A 23322-nucleotide genomic window follows, 5' to 3' on the forward strand; every position below is an offset into this window, starting at 1 on the left:
TAATGTATACGATCGTGTGAGCGAGCCGAGCTGACTTTCAGGATTGATTGGCAAGAAGGTACCACATTGTTGTTTCAGTGTCACTTCAGTGCCAAAATAAGCGACTACTGCAATTAAGTGGTACCTCATAGGCACCTTCATTTACGTGCAATGCACACTTTAGATCAGAAAAAGGAAAGTTGGGGGCATTGTCCTGATGAGATTTAAGCCCCCCATACACATTATACCCCCCCCATCACAAGATAAATCGTAAATATTTAGTATTTAGAATGACCACCGACAAAATGCCAATATCAAATACCACAGAAACATAATTACCAACATTAAACTAAAGCTCTAACATCTCATCCACCAGTATACGACAAAGCAAAATAATATCAATAGCCACAAAAAAATCCTATAAATGAGCAAGATTTAGGCAGGACCCAAAATTAACAAAACAAGTAATAAATCCTGTTAGAATCCAACAGAAGTTTACATTAACCGTGTAATAAAAGCCATAATCAACGACAACTTTAGGAAACACTGACTCAATTTTTTAAAATTACCTGAAATAATCCATTTTACAGAATATCTCCTTGTTTTTGATATAGCAGCTGTTGTGTTGCCTCAGAGAAGTCCGACACACTGAACACTCGAGGCATCGGACGTGCCATATTAAGTTATTCACCTGGAAGGAAGAAGGAACAATAATCAGGTTCACAGATTAAAAATCATTTTTTTTTAAAGAGAAACAGTCAGCAGGTCTTTGGTACGTAATTTAAGAGCAGCATAGTGTAGGGAAAGAGAGCCTGATTCCAGCGATGTGGCTGTGTGCTGTAGTTTCAATACAATCAGTGTTTTATCAGCGGGAAATTATTTCTGCAGGACTAGGTGTTGTGTGCCAAGCAGTCCAGCAAATATGTGTAACTCCGCCCCCACCACTAATTAGCAGCTTACTGACAGTGTACACAGGAATCTGCCAATCAGAGGTGTAGGTGTTATACACAGCTCTGAAGTTGAAAACATGGATTCTACCAAAACTACAGCAAACAGCCCAGTAAGTGATACATCACTGGAATAAGAGACTCTGCCCCTATTATGCTGCTCTCAGATTGTATAGCAAAAACTTGCTGACAGATTCCCTTTAACATCCCAACCACTGGCTGTTTTCAGGCATATTGTGGGGAAAGGAGAGTGAGTTCAGAGATAAAAATTACATGCTCCAATCTGTGTCTCGTCATCAATTTCTTTTTCATTGCGCTTTATTTTTTTGTGAACTGCCAATCAGTGCTGGGGGCGGAGTTACACAGATTAGCTGGACTGCCTGGCACATGAGACCTCTTCAGGCAGTGATAATCTCCTTATGATAAAACACTGATTGTATTGAAAGTAAGCCTAGTAAGTGACACATCCCTGGAATCAAGCTTCCTTGCCCTAAATAGCAAAAACATAGGAGTCCCCTATATTATAGATCAGAACTTTGCTGCTGAAGAACCATGTTCACCTTTGGGCTAATGACCTGGCACAACGAATTAAAGGTCATATTATTTGACCTCATTTATAAAAAAATTTTTTTTAAATATTATTTTTGAATAAAATTATAAAATCTCATTTTTCCTGCTGTTAAGTAGACTACAACTAGATTTCTATTTCCCAGGAGCCTAGGGCCGGATTCATCATTGCAGTTTTGCTTTTCGGACTGGATATCTCCTAATTAGCAACTTGCGTCAAAATCATCAAACCTGTTGCTCCTTTTTCCCAGTTGCCTTTTGTGCTTTAGTTAATTTTCTGAATTAATGTTGATTTTTCAGGTATTTTAGACTAATTCCTTAAAGGCGATTTTTTTTTTTTGTTAAATCCCTAGAGTTATTATTTGCCTTTAGTTATTTTGCAAAATGTGTGACTTTTTTTGTTAGCAAAAAAGGCTCAAAAACAGTTATACACAGAAAACAAGAATCAATTTTGGACTTTGCTATTGCTATTTTGATGAAAAAAATCTGTGAAAAAAAAGAAAAGTGACTTTAGGAACCCACAAGTGATGACTCGGGCCCCCGGTATTTGTTATTTTACACTATTGCAATTCTTGAATTTTTCTTGAAATACATATTGTCCAGCAGTTCACATAAAGGACACTATGGAGCTATATGGGGAGGTTGTGGTTGTAAGAAAAGACTTGACACATTTCCGTGTGTTTACATTACCGAGGCCCATCTGTCAGATCTGGTACGTATCCATTCTAAATAGACCCTGTGTAAACATGGCAAGCGCTAATCCAAAAAATTGTCATGGGACATCTCCATGCGAGGGCTAATCTTAGGGGTCATCCTTGGCTAAAGATCAAAGGAAGTTCTACCTGCGAAGGAGAGGAGCGCTCTGCGTAGTATAACGCACCCAGTCACTCTGAAAAATCTGTGATCGCCCAGAGTTAGAGACAATCTGACATGTTTACACAAAAGAACGACGGTGAAACAGAGTCTCGTCCGCGGTAGACGTCAGCAGAGGCCTGATTTCCTCCCTGATGTCAATTGCAATGGTTTTAGTATGGAGAAAGATGTCATATTGATGGCCATTGGCACACCGAGGCGTGTGGTTACAAAGGAGCGGATGGAAGGTGGATTGTCAAAATAGTATTGGATGACGTGAAAATTCCAGTGGAAAGAAAAATTTAAGAAAAGTTCAAAAGGGGAAAGGGGATCACAAGCAAATGTTGGTACCAAAGACGCCATCTGACACTGATGAAGACTGACTATGGTGATCGATGGTGTCAATAACAAAATGAGGCGATGTGACAGCGGGATCTATATTTATCTATCCTGACTCTATTGTGGATATTTCACATACAGTGTGTACGGAAAGTATTCAGACCCCTTTACATTTTTGACTCTTTGCTTCATTGCAGCCATTTGGTAAATTCAAGAAAGTTCATTTTTTCTCATTAATGTACACTCTGCCCCCCATCTTGACTGAAAAAAAACAGAAATGTAGAAATTTTTGCAAATTTATTAAAAATGAAAAACTGAAATATCACTTGGTCATATGTAATCAGATTCTTTGCTCAGACATTCATATTTAAGTCCATTTCCTCATGATCCTCCTTGAGATGGTTCTACTCCTTCATTGGAGTCCAGCTGTGTGTAATTAAACTGATAGGATGTGATTTGGAAAGGCGCACACCTGTCTATATAAGACCTCACAGCTCACAGTGCAGGTCAGACCAAATGAGAATCATGAGGTCAAAGCAACTGGCCAAGGAGCTCAGAGACAGAATTGCGGCAAGGCACAGATCTGGCCAAGCTTACAACAGAATTTCTGCAGTACTCAGGGTTCCTAAGAGCACAGTGGCCTCCATAATCCTTAAATGGAAGAGGTTTGGGACCACCAGAAGTCTTCCTAGATCTGGCCGTCCAGCCAAACTGAGCAATCACGGGAGAAGAGCCTTGGTGAGAGAGGTAAAGAACAACCCCAAGATCACTGTGGCTGAGCTCCAGAGATGCAGTAGGGAGATGGGAGAAAGTTCCACAAAGTCAAATATCACTGCAGCCCTCCACCAGTTGGGCCTTTATGGCAGAGTGGCCCGACGGGAGCCTCTCCTCAGTACAAGACATATGAAAGCCTGCATAGAGTTTGCTAAAAAACACATGAAGGACTCCCAGACTGAGACATAAGATTATCTTGTCTAATGAGAGGAAAATAGACCTTTTTGGTGATAATTCTAAGCGGTGTGTGTGGAGAAAACCAGGCACTGCTCATCACCTGCCCAATACAATCCCAACAGTGAAACATGGTGGAGGCAGCATCATGCTATGGGGGTGTTTTTCAGCTGCAGGGATAGGACGACTGGTTGCCATGGAAGGAAACATGAATGTGGCCAAGTACAGAGATATCCTGGATGAAAACCACTTCCAGAGTGCTCTGGACCTCAGACTTGGCCGAAGGTTCACCTTCCAACAAGACAATGACCCTAAGCACACAGCTAAAATAACAAAGGAGTGGCTTCAGAAAAACTATGTGACCATTCCTGACTGGCCCAGACAGAGCCCTGACCTAAACCCAACTGAGCATCTCTGGAGAGACCTGAAAATGGCTGTCCACAGAGTCACCTTTAGGGCTCATACTCACCTGCGAGAAGCTCGGATGAGTCTCGCACATCAATACCCAACACTGCAGCGGGCACTCAGATCGGAGCGAGCGGCTGCATAGGAATACATGCAGCCGCACGCTCCGCTCCTGAGTGCCGGCAGCAGCGCCGGATATTGACGTGCGAGACTCAACCGTGTTTCTCGCAGGTGAGTATGAGCCCATAGCTAATGAGATGTATGTATGCTAATGACCGCATATATTTAGAGATAAGCTGAGCCAATTATATTGTTACCATGTGTGACTCTTAAATACCTATATAAGATGATGTTATGAGATAATAAACAGAGATCTGCTTTGATGCTCAATGTATTAGAGTGGCTCCTCCGTGCACGTATTTAAATTTAAACGTCACACACTATGTGGAGACGACAGGCGTATATAAATCTTTAAGGATGTACTTAAAGGCAATCTGTCACCAGTTTTATTTTTAGAGCAGAAAAATGTAGAGACAGAGACCCTGATTCCAGCAATGTATCACACTGGGCTGTTTGCTGTAGTTTTTTTTTTTTTTTAAATCACTGTTTTATTAGCAGGAGATTATCACTAGAGGACTAGTAAACATGCTGACATATGGTTCAACTTCACTACCACCACTGAATGGCAGCTCTCTGCCTATGTACACAGAATGCTTTCAATCAGCAGTGGAGCCTGGGTTATACAGAGCTCAGCATTCAGAAACTGAAACATCTACAGCAGATAGAACTGTGATTTATATCCAAACTGCAGCAAGCAGACCAGTAAGTGATACATCACTAGAATCAGGGTCTCTGGCCCTACATTATGCTGCTCTCAGAAAAAAACTCCTGCTGACTGATTCCCTTGAAATGCAAAATATGTTTTATGAAATATGCATGTGCATTAACAGGGCTTCATATATTAGCTGGGTCCAGCCAATTGTTTTATGTGATTTGTTTCTAAGACCAGTAAAGTAGAACAATTTGTGCTCCCGATGCCAGGTAAAATACAGCAAGAAAAAAAACTATGAATTCAGTTCTGGTGTTAGTTTCCCTATAGTGTTTCACTTCCAATGTCTGAGGCAAAAAATAATGGATGACTGGATACAAGGGAAAATGACGTTACATATCTTTATTTGTCCATATTTCAGTAATATGCACAAAAGCAATTGGCCAAACCCGTCATACAGGACTCCAATGCAAGTTGTATGTTGTAAAGGGAATCTGTCAGTAGGATCGTCCTTCCTGAGCGTCTATATGGACATGTAGGTCATAGGAAGCTGAACAAAAAATATTGAAAACCTACATCTAAAAATACATTAAAATAGGATAAATCCAATTATTTTACTTATCTCCTGACGAAGCAACATGTGAAACGCGCGTTGGGGTGCTGGACAGTGCGATGTTTGGCAGACATGGCTTACAGTTGGTATGAGCTTTGATTTTTGATGGTCGGTACTCTTATGGGGTTTGTTGGCATATTTTTATGAATTTGTATTAGGGCTCATGCACATGTTTTTATTTTTGGTCCGAGTGTGCGTCAATAAAAGATTTATGTGATATGCCAACACAAAGTAGCAAGTATTTGTGAAGCACAAGTTCTAAACATCTCACAGAGCGCTGTTCAATCCATAATCCAAAAATCAAAGGCGTATGGCACAACTGCAAACTGACCAAGACATGGCTGTCCACCTACACTGGTGTCCCAAGCAAGGAGAGCATTAATTAGAGAAGCAGCCAAGAGGCCCATGGTCACTCTGGAGGAATTGCAGAGATCCACAACTAAGGTGGGAGAATCTGTCCATGGGACAACTATTAGTTTTATTCTCCACAAATCAGGCCTTCATGAAAGAGCAGCAAGAAGAAAATCTGTCTTAAAAGCAAACTATAAGAATTCCCGTTTGAAAATAGCCACATAGGGGACACAGCAAGCATGTGGGAGAAGGTGCTTTGGTCAGGTGAGACCAAAGGAGAACTTTTTGGGCTAAATGTAAAATGCTATGTGTGGCAGAAACTAACACTGCATATCACCTTGAAAACACCATCCCCACTGTCACACATGGTGGTGGCAGCATCATGCTGTGGAGAGGCTTTTCCTCAGCAGGGGCAGGGAAGCTGGTTAGTTGATGGGAAGATGAATGGAGCTAAATACAGGGCAATCCTGAATCCTTTAGAAAACCAGAGTGACGTTGAAAAAGACTTGAGACAAGGGTGTAGGTTCACCTTCCAGCAGGATAACAACCCTAAATCTCCTGCTAGGGCTGCAATGGATGGTTTAGATCAAAGCATATTCCTGTGTGTGAGCGGCCTACTCACAGTCCAGACCAAAATCACACTGAGAATCTGTGACAAGACTGGAAAATTGCTGATCACAGAGGCCTCCATCCAATATCACTGAGCAAGAGCGAGCGTGCAAAGAAGAAGGGGCAAAAATGTCACCTCTAGATATACAAAGCTGGTAGGGTCAGACCCCAAAAGACTGAAGCAGTAATTGCAGCTAAAGGTGGTCTTACAAAGTAGTGACTCAGGGGGATGAATACAAATGCACGGCACAATTATCAGTTTTATAGTTTTACAATAATTAGAAAACCTTGTATCATTTCTTTTACAATTTGCTAAGATTTGTTCCTTTGTGTTGGGTGTAGTGTGGAAAAGTTTACAGGGTGTGAATACTTTTTCAAGGCTATGTACGATTAACATACTACAAACACACAAAAAGGTCATTAAAAATAACGTAACTATTTAAATCGAATGTTTTGATCATTTTTAATCTCAGGGAATTATTGGTTGGGAAAAAGTAATAAACTAGCTTGTATGTGATGAAACGAGAAGATATTTGATAAATCTGAATTTTGCAAAAAAAAAAACATTGCGAATTGCAAAAGTATTTAGTGAATAAATAGATTGTAAAATAAGCAGCACCAGCACTTGTTTCCTTGAGAAAAAAAAAAAGTGAACTGGAAAACCTTAAACTATGTCCATATGGACCAGTAATGGAAAATAAAGTCGACTTTGTATGGAGAGAACATATCCCTTTTAAGTGATTGCCAGTCACCAGGAGGGGTTGAAGGTCGCCTGCCATTTCATCATGCATGCTTTACCCTCCCTCTGTTTCCTCTTTTGCAGCAATTATCAGAGAAAGTCATAACGTGAGTCACATGTGTTGTAAGAAAGTCCAAAATGTTTTTGATTTTGTTTAAAAAAAAATAAAAAAAACTGATCAAAAGTACGAGAAAGAGAAAACACTTGGCGCGTAATCCTAGGACTGTGTGTGTCCTTTATAAGATGTTTCTTAACATTTCGTTATTTATTAAAGATTCTTATGAAATATAACAATAACTTGCGCAAATAATATTAACACTTCACAGGAACAATAATATTCTACAGAATACCCGTTTGCTGTCAGGAGCAGATGCCCGCACTTTAGACAAATCTCGTCAATAAAATCATACCCCTGTAAATAAAGTTATGCACCATAAAATCTATATAAACATTTCATATTTTTTATTTGTTCAGTGCATCTAAACCAAAGGAAAAAAAAAACTGAGCAAATTCGCAGTTAGTCAGTAGTACAAAATTCCTATCCTTTTGTGTCTACAGATCCTACAGTTCTACAGGTCTCCAAGGTAACAGACAACAAACAAACCCTTTGTAGTCTGATCCTGTAATCCTACTTCCTTTACTCCGTCCCTCCATGTTTTGCTATCATATATTCAGTTCCCAAGCAAGATAGTTGGAACAAATGGAATAAAGTATGACTGTGAGATCAGAGTAAGGTTTGTCCGGGAAAAAATAGAAAATTTTCATTTTTCATCCGTATTGTCACTCATATTCCATTTGTTCTGTATGTCATTTGTGTGTAAATCAATTTTTTTACATCCATGTTATGTACATTCATTTTCATACATCAACATTAATAAAATGCGCAAGTACAAATACAGTTTCCAATGTTAATAATTGCAAAGCGCCCTTAAAACTTAGATTTTCTGGATAGGATATTCAAGATGCCGACAATTCTGCGGTCCTCGAAAATCTAAACTAAGCTTTTCATGGACGTCCTGTCCACTTTCTCAGGTACATAGCCAATCACACACTAACTCAGGGAGAGTGAATGGGTCAGGCACATATACGGGTAATCGGAGGCAGAAGGATCACTAGTGTATACGGGTCAGCTGCTCAAGTCAGGGACTGGAACTATCACTGACAAATGCTACCAGGAGTGGCACCAATAAATAGCCACCCACGAACCAAAGAGAGGCAGGAAAGCTTAACCTCTCCATAACCAGGCTGGGGAAGGAAAAGCAAGAAGCAAACCCCGGCCTGGATCATGACACTACCCTTCTAGATTAAATATATATATTTAATAGCTCTGTTCCTTTTGCTCTGTAAACCGCACCCCTGAAGCCATATGCTACCTGTAACGGGTGTCCAATCGGTCTGTATAAGTGATTGGTGGTGGCAGCTAGTAGTTATTTTGGCAGTGACCATACCAGAGTACATATATATCTTCCATGTGTTGTAATCGGCGGTGTATCTACCATATGCTCACTGTGAGTTCCCCAATAACCAGCCTAGTAGTGGAAGCAGCTGCGTCCATCAGTCGTCAGTCAAATGTGTAATTGTCCTGATGATTGGAGGAAGCAGAGTTGCGTCCCCTGATAAACTGGTGACAGAAGTGGGATCTGCATGACCCCTCGGTGTCATCCGTAACACTGTGCATTGTGTTCATTCTTTTTGTCATATTTTAACACTTTTTCCGGCAGGTTCCAGGTGGAATCTGCCTGAAAAAGACTTTGTGAGCACTTACCCTTAGGGTAGCTCCATAAATGATGGAAAATATGAATTTGGTATTTTGTTGCGAATCTGCAGTGAACGTCTCATGTCTTAAATGCTGATTTTGTTTCAAATTTGCATCAGATTGTAAAAATCTTGATAAAAAAAAATAAAGAACTGATGTGGATTTAACCCCTTAAGCCGCAGCCAATTTCTGCTTTTGGTTTTTCGTTTTTTTCCTCCCCTCCTTCAAGAGCCATAACTCTTTTATTTTTCTGTCCACATAGACAGATGAGGGCCTGTTTTTCGCAGGACAAGTTGTACTTTTGAATGACACCATTCATTTTACCACATGTGTGGGATGAGACGTTTTTTTGGGATAGTCGTGAGACTCGTGACATTTTGGTCGCTTGTTACAGCATTTTTTGTGTTATTGCAGCAACCCCAAAAAAACGTAAATTTTGTTGTTCTTGATGTTTACCGATTGGGTTAATTATTTTTTATATTTTGATAGTTCAGACTTTTCTGAAAGCAGCAATACCTTTATATGTGTATTTTTTACTATCTTTATTTTTAATGTTGGGAAGGGGTGATTTCAACTTTTATGCTTTTTTATTTTTTATTTTTTCCACATTTCACTGTATTTGTTAGTCCCCTTAGGGGCCTTAAAGCTGTGATTGTCTGATTGCTTGTGCTATATACAGCAATGCTACAGTCTGGCCGCATATAGTGAAAATCATGGTCTCCTTCAAAGTCCGGCCACAGGCAGAGTTTCAAAGGAGCTCCATAATGACGAGCACGGAGGTCTTAAGGAGAACCCCTGCTGACATGGCAACCCATTGACTATCCGTGATCACGTCACGGGCGCACTGATGGATGCGTGGAATGATGCGCTCCCATGCTGCTGTATGTTAATTCCACTGTTGATCCCTGGCATCGGCATTTAACAGGTCAACGATCGCGGACAGATCTCCACCCATGATTGTTAGAGGGAGGTCCTAACTGTAACACTCAGCCGTCACCTGCACCATATACCCGCTGACGGTGAACCATAAATGATATAATGGCAGTATTCAGTTGAGAAGGGCGTCTCCAAATCTCGGTTGTGGGGTCACACACAGCTTGGACCAGTGACTTGTGGACCAGGTTAAACCCCGTCAACCCACCTAACCCACCACTTACTTTTTTGCATTGACCCATGAACATTTTCCATGTAGCACCAGTAACCGTTGATTTGTACTTTTAAGATCAGTGGTTCTAATAATGTACAAAATCCGTACCTTGAGCAGGTATCTGTCTAGGATCTCCAACCCACAACTGGAGCAGATGTTCTTCCCATCTGAAGGTACAGAAGAGGAAGAGGAAGATGGTGGGGAGCACACAGATGGAGTTGAGGGAGGGCTTGGGGAAGAGTGGTCTTCTTTCTCCAAATTACATGGCAGATTTTCATCATCTGACTGTGACTGAGGAAAAAGAAATTGCGATTATTGACGAATAATTACAAATATATGTAAAAATATCATTATATATCCTCGTAATTACTGATGTAGTAATTTTCATTACTGTTTTCATTTTTCTGCTGTTCTATTTCCATTACTTTGCATATATAAACCCCTTTCCGATGATCCCCTGGGTTAGATATGAACCCAGAACATTAATGCATTAAACAATTTTTGTATGACCTGGCTTTGTTGTGTTTATTTACAATGGATAAGGAATGAATGGCGCTCACGATACATAGGAATCTCCTACAAACAGGGAGGATACCTACAGACTTGATGACTTGATGATCTGGTCCTTAGTTGGGTTTGTACCCAGGACCCCTGTGTAGAACCAGATTATAAGACCACTAGATGTTGCCCCGATTCAAACGCATCGGGTATTCTAGAATAGAATAGACAATTAGACCCTTAGACAACACAATGGCGGCACTTGACAGCAGTGGAGGACAATGATGATTCCAGAATTCGCGGCAGACTGTGCCCGTCGCTGATTGGTCGAGGCCTGGCGGCCTCGACCAATCAGCGACGCGGGATTTCCAGGACAGACAGACAAACCCTTAGACAATTATATATATAGATAGGAAGCTAGAGGTTGTGTGGGCTGGATAACCCCGAAGGGCAAGCCAGGGATTGTCATGCGGACTGCAAAATATAAAAAATGTTCTCTGCTCGTTTACTGACACGCATCAACAGAAAGATGATGTAGTAAACTAGGAATGAAACTAAAACAGGATTTTCTGAAAATGTTACTTGGAATTCTATCTCAGCAATGTTGTCTTATTAAATTCGCTATGGTAATTTTACTGTAGCATGTCTTTACAATAATGATTCCATCAAGGTGCATATAGCTCTGCGGCATGCCATGAGTGGCCATCTGAAGTCATCAGTGATTACATTTATTGTTCTCATACTGTGGCCCTTGGACCACCATCAATCACCTTAATTAATTAATTAAAGGGTAAGTAAACTTTTACAAAATGTTGTAGCTTCTCTGAGTGTCCAGCTCAATCCAAGGGGCAGAAGCATTCAACTTATCTTCGAGCACAAAGCAATGTTTAGACCCACTTACTTTCTGTTGAGCCAGTTCATCACTTTGATCAAACTCAACATTACTAAACATATCAAAAAACGTTTAAAAGTTTAGCACCCACTTTAAAGGGAACCTGTCACCCTGTTTTTTCAAGATGAGCTACAAATACCGTTAAATAGGGGCAGAGCTGTGCTTTACATTAGTGTATTTTGTGAGCCTTTATTCCCCACCTATGCTGCCGAAATACCTTTGTAAAGTCGCCGTTTTGGGCTGTCACTCACGCTGGTCAGGTCATATGGGCGTGGTGACAGCGCTGTTTCTCCCCCAGATCTCCGTTGGTGGCGTAGTGGTGTGCGCATGTCCAACTGGCGAATCCACTGCGCAGCTTGAAGGAAAATAGCGCGATCTGCACTATTCAGCCGTTTATCGGTGGGCGCGGCCATCTTTGTGAGGCCGCGCGTGCGCAGATGGTGCTTCTCGGCTTCCCAGGGCTTCAGGAAAATGGCCGCGGGATGCCGCGCGTGCGCACATGAAGATCTCGGCGGCCATTTTCCTGAAGCCGAGTTCGCATCTCCGCTGCAGGAAAATGGCCGCCGCGATCGCCATCTGAGCACGCGCGGCATCCCGTGGCCATTTTCCTGAAGCCCTGGGAAGCCGAGAAGAACCATCTGCGCACGCGCGGCCTCACAAAGATGGCCGCGCCCACCGATAAACGGCTGAATAGCGCAGATCGCGCTATTTTCCTTCAAGCTGCGCAGTGGATTTACCAGTTGGACATGCGCACACCACTACGCCACCAACGTTGATCTGGGGGAGAAACAGCGCTGTCACCACGCCCATATGACCTGACCAGCGTGAGTGACCTTTACAAAGGTATTTCAGCAGCATAGGTGGGGAATAAAGGCTCACAAAATACACTAATGTAAAGTACAGCTCTGCCCCTATTTAGCGCTATTTTTAGCTCATCTTGAAAAAACGGGGTGACAGGTTCCCTTTAATCTTTTGCATAACTAATGCTGCTCATTTTATAGATACAAAACATGTCACCCTTAAGTTTTTCTTTGTGACCCAGAACAGTAGAGATACCTACAGCATAATACACTTTAGATCTGTCCCCTTACCATGTTTGTTCCTTAGCGCCAGAAGTATTTTGGATAGCACCACCTGGTGACATCTGTCTTCTGCATCGTTACTGCTACATAGTAAACAGTAAGAGATGGTGCCAAAACAGTAGAAAGATTAATTTTCATGCCTATTATACCATAAAGTAATGGCGATCGTAAATGGATTAAAGTAATGGATTTATCCTGACTCCATACAGACAAATACCAAAAAGAGATCCAGAAATGTCAATGGGCTCTATGAAGTGACGCTGGTGTCCATCATATGGTCAATAATGCAATGCTTTGTGGTTTCTGCTATAAATCGAAACCAAGATGTAAGGGAGAAATAAAGCCCTTTAAAGGGAATATATTGCATCCCCAAATGCTAATAATTTGCAGATATAGGGTTATTCAACATGGTAGTAGTGTTACAATGCTGAAAGAGGGGCTATCAGGAGAAAATTATCTTTTATCCCTCCCGAGAGCCACCGGCTTTCAGTTATAGAGACATGCCTGGAGAGGGTACATTGATCGCTCACGCACCCGTGCATTTTGATTGACAGCCGGGTCTGCACAGACGCACTGCATCCTGAGCTGTCAATCAAAGTGCCAAGATGTGCTTACTGCTGCCGCTCACAGTATAGTGAGCAGTTACTGAAATCTCTCTGTGCACACCTCTATAACTGAAAGCCGGCAGCTCCCGGGATTAATAAAGTTTATTTTCTCCCAGCTTTGCAATGCTATTAACCTGCAGATTAACCCTATACCCTCCACATAAAATAAAATGCAGAATAACTTTATATCTGCAGATTAAAAGAAAATGTACATTAACCCTACAGTATATCTGCAGATTAAAATAAAAGGGTTTGAGAGTTGAACACACACTTGCTGTACTTTCTCTGCAGTGGTAAACATTTTGTAAATACTATGTATCATTTTTTCGCAAAACACGTAAAACACAAACGCTGGAGGAAACTGCAATGTCTCCGGAGCCAAGCTAAATAAACAAGAATGACATGTGGTAGGGGCTGGATTTTCAGCAATTCATCTCTTTCCTTGTGTATTTGTTTCATTACTCAACCCATTTATTACTCCATGGAAATGTCAGTGTTACATTTGGTACTAGCCCTAATATATTTGGCAGTGTTGTACAGAGATTGCCATAACTCATAAGCCATAATTCATGGACTGCCATCTCTACAGTCAGAATCTAATTGCAATATTTCAGACATATACTGTAGATATGGAACCAATTTCTTCGGAAGCCAAATAACTAGTATGGATAACTGGTAATAACCAGTATCTTTTGGGAGAGTGAGAGAAAACCAAAGTGCCTGGAAGAATGCCTCACAAATTCCATATAAAACAAAAGTGCTGCAAAGCAATAGTACTAACCACTGAGCCACCATAATAGTGTCTGTACTCCCCTTAAATAGGACCTTAATCAAACAAATTGAGTTAAATAACTTGTAAAACTAAAATCTCTGTGTTCCCATGATTCTACCTCTCTTTTCTGTTTTGTGCTGCGGCGCTCCATTGCAGAGATATTTATATCTGTTCTTTTTGGAGCGCAGTATGTGAAATCTCTGCTTGTAGTCCAACTGGACGTTTCTCAAGAGTCTTCTCTGGGGGCGTGTGCCTTCACCTCTCCCTCCCAGATGCTGCCAATCACAGCTCAGCAGCATCAGAGACTGCAAGACTGATAGATCAGCTGACAAACCGTGATTAACAGTGTCTGGAAGGAAAGGGTGAAATACCCGAGAGGAGAAACGCCGAGTTGCACTGCAGAGACTTCACATATTGAACTCCAGAGGAAACAAATGTGAATAGCTTTGTAATGGAGCCACACAGCACAAAAAAGGACAAAACTGCCAAAATCAGGGAAGTTTAGAGATTTTTAAAAGTCATTTAACTCTCATTTTTAAGCTAGTGGCAGATCCTTTTGAACGTCCCCCTATGTTACTGGTATCAGGATTATATTAGCAGAATATTGATAATCTGCAAGCGCTACATGTGCTCATACTCTTCAATATGACCCCCTACATCTGTCCCTTAGACCTTATATATATAGGGAAGAGTAAAAGCATAAGGCTGTGGCTCACAGACAAGTCTCAATAGAAATTCTCAGACAAGTCGCACAACCATAAACATCCATGCAACTTAGCTGTGACTTGTTGCACAACTATTTTATAGCTGTAAAAAAATCACCAAATTGAAGATCAGTTGCATGCAACTCGCATTTAAAGGGAAACTGACAGGTTCCCCATGCCCTCTAACCCACCAGCAGTAGACTATTTTTTGCTAAATACCCTGCCGATTCAGCCCTCTATAGTGTTTAACACCAAGATCCATTTTTTATAAAAAGTCTGTATAAATTGTGCAATTTATATGCTAATCAGGCCTTAAACCAGTCGATGAGGCATTGTTTTACCCAGACAAGTCGGCCATCAGAGCATAATATTACACCCTTGTGCAGAGGTGTCAAACTGCATTCCTCAAGGGCCGCAAACAGGTCATGTTTTCAGGATTTCCTTGTATTGCACAGGTGATAATTTAATCACCTGCACAGAATGATTCCAGCACCTTGTGCAATACAAGGAAATCCTGAAAATATGAACTGTTTGCGGCCCTCGAGGAATGCAGTTTGACACCTCTGCCCTTGTGGATATGATAGTATGATATGCAAGAGGCGGTGTCATCGCCAGCTCTTTGCAAAACTTGCCAATGGGTTGTCATTAGTGATGAGCAAGTGTGCTCACTCACTACTACTTTATACTTGATGCTCGGGTGCGCTCGTTACTTGATCGACTATCTCAGGTGCTCGAGCACCATGCTCGAGTCCCCACCATGCATGTTTCGCGCCTGTTGGACAACCAATAAACATACACGGATTGCCTGCCATACATGGCACCCGGAGATGCGATGCTTGATCTAGGAGAGCAAGCTTAGATAAGAGCAGGCTTATAGGTCAGGTTTAATTGCTATGGCAGTACTTGTATACCGCTGCTGCACCATTAAAATAACTGTCCTTTTCAGAGCTATATACTGATCTTTCTCTAGTAAAACCGCTGTTACCTGCATTCAGTGTAGGGATAGGTGGTGGAGGAGGGATAGTTTTGGATCAGAGGCATATAGGCAGGATTAATTGCCTTACAGTCCTTTCATATGTATCCTGCTGCTACAACCAAAAAACAAAAGTCCTTTTTTACGCTACATATTTTCTTTTCCCTATTAATACTGGAAAGTTTGCAGGTATATATTATATATTTCATTTAAAATGTTCAAGGTATGTGGTAAGGGAAGGGGTAGCGGATGTGCTGCTGGTGGTGCACGTAGAGGCCTAGGCTGTGGGCCAAGCAAAACTGTGCCTGCTGCGGTAGCACGGCAAACATTTTCATCCATGAGACCTAGCTTCCTGTTCTATATTTGCAAGGGGGCAGGACACCGCTCTTGAAGCCAGAACACTACGAAGCCAGAACGTACGAACCGGACGAAGCAGGACGCGAAACGCGCGTTGGGGCCATCAGGACAGCACGTGCAGGTCATGTATAGCATTCGTATTCCATCATTACTCAGCCTTAAAATGTATGAGACATGCTAAAGTCACTATCCTCTTTAATACAGTGTGAGGCCTGTAATATCTGCCATGTAGTAGCTATTAGGAGAGGCTCTTCTCATTAAGCACTAGGCACTTTAATAACATGGCAGCTAGGGTCAAAATACTTTTCCACATATTATAAAGAAGGGTAACAGAGATATCTATATGCACTGAGGGCGCACTATTGGTCATCTTAAATAGGCTTATTACAGTATTGCACTATACGTCTCTACTTCTTTGCCTTTGGGCATTTCTTTGCTACTAATTTGAAGACTTAATGCGGTTGCTTTGCATGGCTATGCACTTGTGGTCATATTTTGCATGTGCATTTTCTTGAGGACAGTATATTTTAACGTTATCTGTAATATGTAATCCAAAAAAAAAAAATTTTCTGTGAATTTAATAAAAATTTGTTAATTTTAGACCTTTAACAGTTGCTTCCTATATTCTCTTGTTGGTTCTCTTTATATTTTTGGGAAGAGTCATTTAAATAGGCCAGTTCTATATGTGAATCTATAAGTAGGAAAATGGTACAATTATATTTGTCAGTGGGTTTAGTTTTTTCCCCCTCTACTTTGTCATCCACTGTAGTCGTAGGAGACAGGGAAATACAATGAGAGATGGCCCAGCTATTAAGGTGTGTAGGAGGCATTTTGTTCTCTTATTTATTTTGCCTTATATACAAGTCATTATGCAGGAAGAATGTTTCCTAACATTTTTACCTGTAAAATCCATTTTATCTTTGGTTTTCTATGATTTATTGTCAGTCCATTAAAGTGGTGTAACCCTCTGACTGTCACTGGGAGGAGACAGAAGACCACTGATCCTACTCCTGTGCTTCTTTTTAAACTGTGTAAATTTATTTAGGCAGTGCAGGGGTTAATTTGCTCTTCTGAGAGCTCCGGATCTAGGGCTCTAAGCTGAGAACAGTTAGCCACTCTTATCCCCTATTTAATCTGGATCCTGACTGACACACATCCTCAGAGCTAGCTTATGCTGCATGGCTGGGAGGAGAGGTGTTGGTGGTTTTTAAGAAAAGGCGTTTGGTGGATTTATCTATGATTGTTGCTAGTTTTTGAGTGTGTAATAATCCCCTTTCTTATCCTACTTTGGTGTTACCCCATCCTCCACTCCCGATGCATTCCTCTGTTATATGTCAGTGTATATTTATATGTTTGGTATTTTCCATTTTCCCTGTTCGTGTTACCTTGTTCATCTGGTTAGTGTATTACATTGCACTGCTACTCCTTTGTTCCCTAGGTGGGGGAAGGGTACAGATGAAGAGCAGACTCAGGAGATAAGGCACGGTATTTGGCCCCGGCATCTTCACCTTCAGAAGTAACCCAGGGAACAGAGTGAGCTAGGGCGCCCACTAGTGTTAGGGACAGAGAAAGAGCCCCTGGTCCCAGGTCACCCGTCAACAGAGTCCTGACACTGACAGCATTGTTTTCAGCAGTAATATGGGAGTCAGAGATGCTTCCAGGGTTCTTCCCCATTCTGCTCCCATGCCAGTTGAGTGCTGTTTCCATCCATTTCAGTGATTTTCCTGCCTCCCCAGCCCTCCTGTTAGGGTCTTCTGGAAAAATGCTTGGGTTTCCCATTGACTTCCATTATACTCGTTACTCGAGTCAAGCCCGTCCGAGCATCCGACCTGCTCAAATCCAGTACCGAGCACTCGAGCATTTTAGCTGACCCATGACATCCAGGGGTCAAGCATTTGCTGATAAATTGAACCAAAATCTGTGGGGTTTAGACTATTCCTTCTCTTACTCAGAATCAAGGATTTAAGTTTTGGATCTGGTATTTTCAAGAAACAATAATGACGGGATCCGCACATCTACTCATTTCAGAAATTCGGATGTCAGCAGCTATCTGGATTTTTTCAGTGGACATTTTCCAAAATGGATTAACAATGTACCTTATGGTAAGTATTGGCACAAGAGGGAAAATTGCATGAATGATGGTGATTTTTAGAAGGAATAAGCATACCCCACTGATATTTTGAGAGATGCTCATAAAAGAACGAGAAAGTTGAAACAGGCTGATTGCCTAACTAACATTTAATCTGAGGACAATCGGACACAAGGAAAGAATTCTCCAGATTGCAATAAATTTAAATATAGTTTTGTCACCACCTTTACTAAGTTCCATGGCAGGAATAGGGAGACACTTAATAAAAACTGGTTTATACTGAAAAAGGACCTAAGATCTCACTCAAAAATCCAAATGTAGTTTTTAGGAAGAATATGAATTAAAAAAAAACATATTGCACCGAGTCGGATTAGTAATAAGAGAGCATTGCCACAGATTAATGGCCAGTTATCCCTCTTTTCCGAATTGTTCAGAGACTTATTGTTGTGGGGCGCCTAAATGCCAATGTTGCTAAATAGTTGTAGGAATTTTTCATCTACAGAAGAATTTTTTTTCCAGCAATTTCTGAATTGTAATACCTCCTTTGTAGTTTATTTGCTTCAATGTAGTTGCACCCTGCAATATGTGGTTCATATCAGAGTGAAGAAACATTGATCCAACATCAGGCTGGAGAAACAAATCACAGATGTCTAGAGCTTTTCTCCATGAACATAAAAAAAAAAACAACAGTTTACAGCTATTAATATTAGAGCATATTTCTGATAAATTTATAGATAGATTCCAGAAATGTATCAATAGGGAATCATTCTGGATATTTAAATTATCCACATTTTATCCTAAGGGTCTTAATGAATGCCTAGAGGATAATCTAGTACTAATCATGATTTCATAGCTGTGATAACACTGTTTTATTATTATAATAATCATTGTGTAATTTGTATCATTGTAATTTTTTTTCTATTTTTATCTATCATTTGAGGTTTTTTGTAATCTGTTTCCCCTCGACCTGCGGTTGGGGTTCTACATCTGAAGAACAGGGTTAACAAACTCAATTGTACCTGTTATGTCACTTTTGATCGCTATAAAGATCGTACGTGACTTCCTGTTTACCCCTACCTGATGAAGGGGACGGTCCACCCCCGAAACGCATAGTTCTACAACCAAATGAAACCTTTTACCTTCAATTGGTTTGTTGCCCCTTCCTCTCCTGGCTCTAATATCAGTTCCTTGCCTAGGTAATTGGAAAGGGCAATCAGAGCAGAAGCCTGGGTCGATCCAAATGAGTCCTTTACAGTGTTGTGCCTGTTCAGCTCTACCACTTCAGGTGAGCAAATCCCAGTACACCAAGGTGTTTACTTTTCCTCAGACTGATTCACACATAGAGCTCCTTCCGTTTTTTTCTGTTGCACCTTGGTAATGAGATACCTTTTTATAGGTTATCAGTATGTTTTGCAGCAATAAGGTTGCAAAGGTCTTGAGGCAGCCCACTGGTTTTACCCATTATGAGATGTTTCTTGTGTGACACCTTGGTAATGAGACACCCTTTTATAGGCCATCAGTTGAACCAGCTGATATTATTTTTCACTAAGTGGCAGAATTGCTTTCTAATCACTGATAGATTTCAGCTGGTGTCAGGACTTTCCATGGCATTTTGCACCTTTCATTCTTCATGTGTTCATTACTTTGTCCCTGCGTCCGTTATTATTACACATACAGTGGCATGTAAAACTTTGGGCACCCCTGGTCAAAATTTTTGTTATGGTGAACAGTTAAGCAAATTGAGGATGAAATGATGTCTAAAAGGGTTAAAGATAAATTTGACACATTTCCTTTGTATCTTAGGCAAATAAGAAAAAAAAAGCATCTTTTACATTTTAAAAATCACAAAAAAACACCTTGCATGGTTTGTAACTAATAGCACCCGCTTTTGAAAGTATAACAGCTTGTAAACGCTTTTTGTAGCCAACCAAGAGTCTTTAAATTATTGTTTAAGGGATTTTCATCCATTCTTCCGTGGAAAATTCTCACAGTTCTGTGAGATCCCTGAGTCACCTTGCATCCTCTGCTATTTTGAGGTCTAGCCACAGATTTTCAATGCTGTTCAGATCAGGGGACTGTGAGGGCCATTGTAAAACCTTCAGTTTGCGCCTTTTGAGGTCGTCTATTGTGGATTTTGATGTGTGTTTAGGATCATTATCCATTTGTAGAAGCCATCCTCTTTTCTACTTCAGCTTTTTTACAGATGGCCTTATGACTGCAACAAGAATTTGTTGAAATTTCATTGAATCCATTCTTCTTTTTATCAATGAAATGTTCCCCGAGCCATTGGCTGCAACACAACCACAAAGCATGATTGATCTACCCCCATGCATAATGGTTGGCAAGATGTTATTTTCCTGAAATTCTCTGCCCTTTTTTCTCCACACATACCTTTGATCATTATGGCTAAAGAGTTCTATTTTAATCTCAGTGGTCCATAGGACTTGTTTCCACAGTGCATTAGGGTATGTTCCCAAGGTCAGGAACCGGCACTGCCTTGGACGCAGAACATGTCCGTTCTGTCCAAAGTGCTGCCGGCTTTTGAACGCAGGTGATTCCGCATGTGTTCATTGAACCGTGCGAAATCACAGCGCCCAATAAATTGGACGGGAAATGTATCTTGCGGAGACTGAGCATCTCCGCAAGATACATAGGCATGCTGCAGTCTTAAAAGACGCACCTCATGTCCGTCTCCACAGGGAAGCTGAAGGCATCCCTGCACGCATAGTGTAGATGGGATTTCTTCAAATCCCATCAACTATGCTGTAACATGTGGCCGCTGCGGGTTGGACGCTGCGGATGTACTGAGTTTTATTGTGAGGACACAGGTGAGATTTTCTTCTTCTGACTCTTCCATTAACGCTGTATTTGTGCAGGTGTCTCTGAACAGTAGAACAATGTACCAGAACTCCAGAGTCTGACAAATCTTTCTGAAGGTCTTTTGCTTCTATTCTGATTTGCCTCTCTAGCAATCCCATGAGCAGCTCTCACTTAAATTTTGCTTGGTCTTCCAGACCTTATCTTGACCTCCACTGTTCCTGATAACTGCCATTTCTCAATTACATTTTGAACTGATGAAAGGGCATCTTGAACACACTTTGCTATCTCTTTATAGCCTTCTCCTGCTTTGTGAGCCTCCACCATATTCAGAGGACTAGGAATCTGCTTAGAATAACCCATGGCTGCTGTTTTTTGGTAGGAGGTTAGAGGAGGCTGGGTTTTTATAGAGCTGGGAAATTTGCATCACCTGACCTTTCCTAAGGATGATAGTAAACAAGCCTTAACCCTAACAGGCTAATTAAGGTCTGAGCACAGAAATCTGCAAGGGTGCCCAAAGTTTTGCATCGGACCATTTTCCTTTTTGTAATTTTTTAAATATAAAAAATTACAATATATTTATATTTTTGCCTAAAATACAAAAGAAATGTGTATTCTGTAACTTTAGGCCTTTTAGAGATTATTTAATCTTCAACTTGCTTAACTGTTCACAATAACAGTAATTTTGACCAGTGGTGCCCAAACATTTCCATGTAATTTATGGACATCTGTAGTTTGATTTCTTTGCCTGTTTGAATTGGATGGGTAGTTCTTGATATCTGGTGAGAATTCCATATCAGTAGCACCTTTAGAAATATATTTACTTAGAAAATAGGTGACGTTTTCAACACTTATTTCACCCGCTCTGTGTCCTCGTGTAGCCCTAGCATTAGTCTGACTACTCATGAGACAAGAGGTAGATCTTAACCTCATGCACCGAGTACACAAGCTAGCTAAGCTACAACTTCTTAATCATTGCTTTTTGTATTGAAATGGGATATAAAGCAGGAACATATCCAACACTGAAAAATAGAGAAAATTATTGTACTTGTCTGGTATTATTGTAGCTGATAAATAGATAAAATGTCATTATTTGTGCAAGTGATAAAAATGTTGCAGGTTCTGTGAAATGAGGCAAAAGGGTCTGCTTTTTCAAAAACAGCGCCCCTACTGTTCATAGGTTGTGTTTGGGATTGCAGCTGAGCCTCTTTTATTTGAATGGCTTTCCATGACATGAGATCTTCTCATTGCTAGATTCTGATTTATGGAGGTCTTCGAATGATAAGGGTGAACAAGTCAGAGCTGTTTTTGTACGTATAACATTTGGAAATGTTGTTTATTGTCATATTATAGAAGTAATGTGCAAATGGTGCACACATGTGGCGGAGGAAAGGTGCAGACCCTCAGGGCACCAGGCGAAGCGATTATCAGTGACAGGCTTTCAGGATCTCATTGTAGTGATTGACACGGTAGTTACTTAAATGTGACAAACATAAGTACTTAGATAATCTTACGGCTAAATACAATGAGAACAAACAATCACAAATAGTCATTGACTGATAAATATTTTCTTTTATTATTATCAGCTATGATAAATTACGAAAACTAATTATGTGCATATTTTACTACTAACATGACTGCCATATAGCGTGGGATGAGATAAAATAAAATATCAGAGTCAGTTCCCATTCCCTGTAAGGCTACGTTCCCATGATGAGTTTTTTACGCTGCATATTTTTAAAAAAATGCAAGTAATCTATATTACGTAATGGATGCAGAACTGATGCAGAAAATCTGCGACATCAAAAACTCAATTAAAGCTCATTGTGGGAACGTAGCCTTATAATCACTCGAAAACTTAAAAAACAAACCAAATACTGAACGTGTGAACGAAAACAAAGAAGCACAGTTTTTTTACGCTGAAAATTTTTTACTAGATTCAGTGATGAACTGGCTTTTCCTCCCTTGTCTTTAACCCCTTCATGACCTTTGGTGTAAGTTCATGTCATAGTTGGGAAGGGGTTCGCGACCGATGACATAAATGTAAGTCATAGCGATTGTGCAGACACAGGAGCTGTTTCCATGCGATTGCCACGATCCAACTGTCATGGCCATGAGCTGTGCCCGCACCACAACCTTGGGCCTTTTAGTGACCTAAATGTTGCAATCGATATCTCCCTTCTGATCGTTCCAATCGGCCCCCACCGGGTCTACCAGCTGCAGCAAGCCTGTTAGACCATACCAGAAGCATGGTCTAAGAGAGTCATTTCCAAAACAGGGTCACTTGAGGGGGATTCTATTCTTCTGACGCTTAGGGGCTCTGTATATTGAGCCCACAAACTATTCTAAGACATGTCAAATAGCGCTCCGTCCCTATCGAGTCTCCACGTATGGGAAAGCAGCACTGTACAGCCACCTACTGGGTATTTCCATGTTCAGCAGAAATTGTGTGAAAAATTTTGGTGTTAATTTTCCACATTTTCCCATGTGAAAATGTAAAATTTGGGGCTAA

At 40.9% G+C, this 23322-nt stretch overlaps 1 protein-coding gene across 1 annotated transcript in view; it reads right to left on the bottom strand.

The window, feature by feature from the left end:
• LHX6 (LIM homeobox 6) overlaps positions 1 to 23322 on the bottom strand; it is a 225995-nt gene that overhangs the window by 167761 nt on the left and 34912 nt on the right. The window contains exons 2-3 of the mRNA XM_069755548.1: positions 10130 to 10312; positions 549 to 670 (exon numbers count right to left, since the gene is read on the bottom strand). Of these exons, the coding sequence (XP_069611649.1) occupies positions 549 to 670; positions 10130 to 10312 (305 nt within the window). The remainder of the gene's footprint in view (positions 1 to 548; positions 671 to 10129; positions 10313 to 23322) is intronic.

Source organism: Ranitomeya imitator, chromosome 2 (assembly GCF_032444005.1).
Source record: "Ranitomeya imitator isolate aRanImi1 chromosome 2, aRanImi1.pri, whole genome shotgun sequence".
Classification (NCBI taxonomy): Eukaryota; Metazoa; Chordata; class Amphibia; order Anura; family Dendrobatidae; genus Ranitomeya; species Ranitomeya imitator.